This window comes from Alligator sinensis, unplaced genomic scaffold (assembly GCF_000455745.1).
Source record: "Alligator sinensis unplaced genomic scaffold, ASM45574v1 scaffold553_1, whole genome shotgun sequence".
NCBI lineage: Eukaryota > Metazoa > Chordata > Crocodylia > Alligatoridae > Alligator > Alligator sinensis.
The window spans coordinates 156,797-157,792 of NW_005842389.1; the positions used below are offsets into that span (position 1 = coordinate 156,797).

A 996-nucleotide genomic window follows, 5' to 3' on the forward strand; every position below is an offset into this window, starting at 1 on the left:
GTCCGGCAGGGGGCGTTGGGGGCTGGTGGTGGGGGTCAGTAGGGGATGGTGTGGGTGTCCGGCATGGCGTGGGAGGGGGCATATAGTGTCCAGCAGGGGGCAACTGGGAGCTTTTTTGGGGGGGAGGCGGAGGATCCGCAGTGGAATTGGGGGCAACAGGGGCTGTGGGGGTGTGGAGGGGGGCCTCCCCGAGGGCAGCAGGGGGAGCTGGGCGTCTCACCCCTCCCTCCGTACCCCTCCCAGTTCACGGGATCAAATGGACGTGCAGCGGCGCTAATGGGACCACGGAGTTCTCCATCGAGCAGCTGGTGCAGCAGGTCCTGGAGAGCCACCAGGCCAAGCCACCACCTCGCACCCATGCCTGCCTCTGTAGCGCTGGCCTGGGTCAGTGCAGCACGTCGGGCTCCCCTGCCTCTCAGTGTCCCCCCCAGAGAACCCAGGCATCTGGTCTCCACTCTCCTAGACCCCCCACCCCCAGAACCCAGGTGTCTGGACTCCCAGCCCCCACTCTCCTCCTTAGGGAGAGTGCCAGGTGCTCCCTCCCTCCTAGAGCTGGCAAAGAACCCAGGTGTGGGAGCTCCCGCCCCACCCCTCCTCGCAACCCAGGCGTCTGGGCTCTGTCACACCCCGGTGGCCAAGCTGAGTCACTGCAGCCATCTGCTTTCCCTTCCCTTCATGGGGGGTCCCTTGGTGTTATTGGGGGGGGGTGTGCATGTGCGCCCCCCCCAATGCCAGCCCCAGAGGCAGCCCCGGGCACATGCTCCTTCTCTTTATGGGGGCGGTCCCTTGGCCTTATTATGGGGTGGTGCATTTGTGCCTTCCTTGATGCCAGTATCTTGGCCCCCCACAGGCAGCCCCGGGCACGTGCCCCACAAGTGCGGCAGCACCAAGCACCGCATCATCTCCCCGAAGCTGGACCCGCGCCCAGGGCCCTACCCAGCCCTGACCGAGGTGCAGAACATCACGGAGCCTGAGCCCCCCCGGCGCGACCCCAAG

The 996-nt window shown here is 66.7% G+C and overlaps 1 protein-coding gene across 1 annotated transcript in view; it reads left to right on the plus strand.

Annotated features, from left to right (window-relative positions):
• Positions 1 to 996, plus strand: part of CAMTA2 (calmodulin binding transcription activator 2) — a 16,570-nt gene that overhangs the window by 2,801 nt on the left and 12,773 nt on the right. The window contains 2 exon segments of the mRNA XM_025211090.1: positions 244 to 384; positions 851 to 993. Of these exon segments, the coding sequence (XP_025066875.1) occupies positions 244 to 384; positions 851 to 993 (284 nt within the window).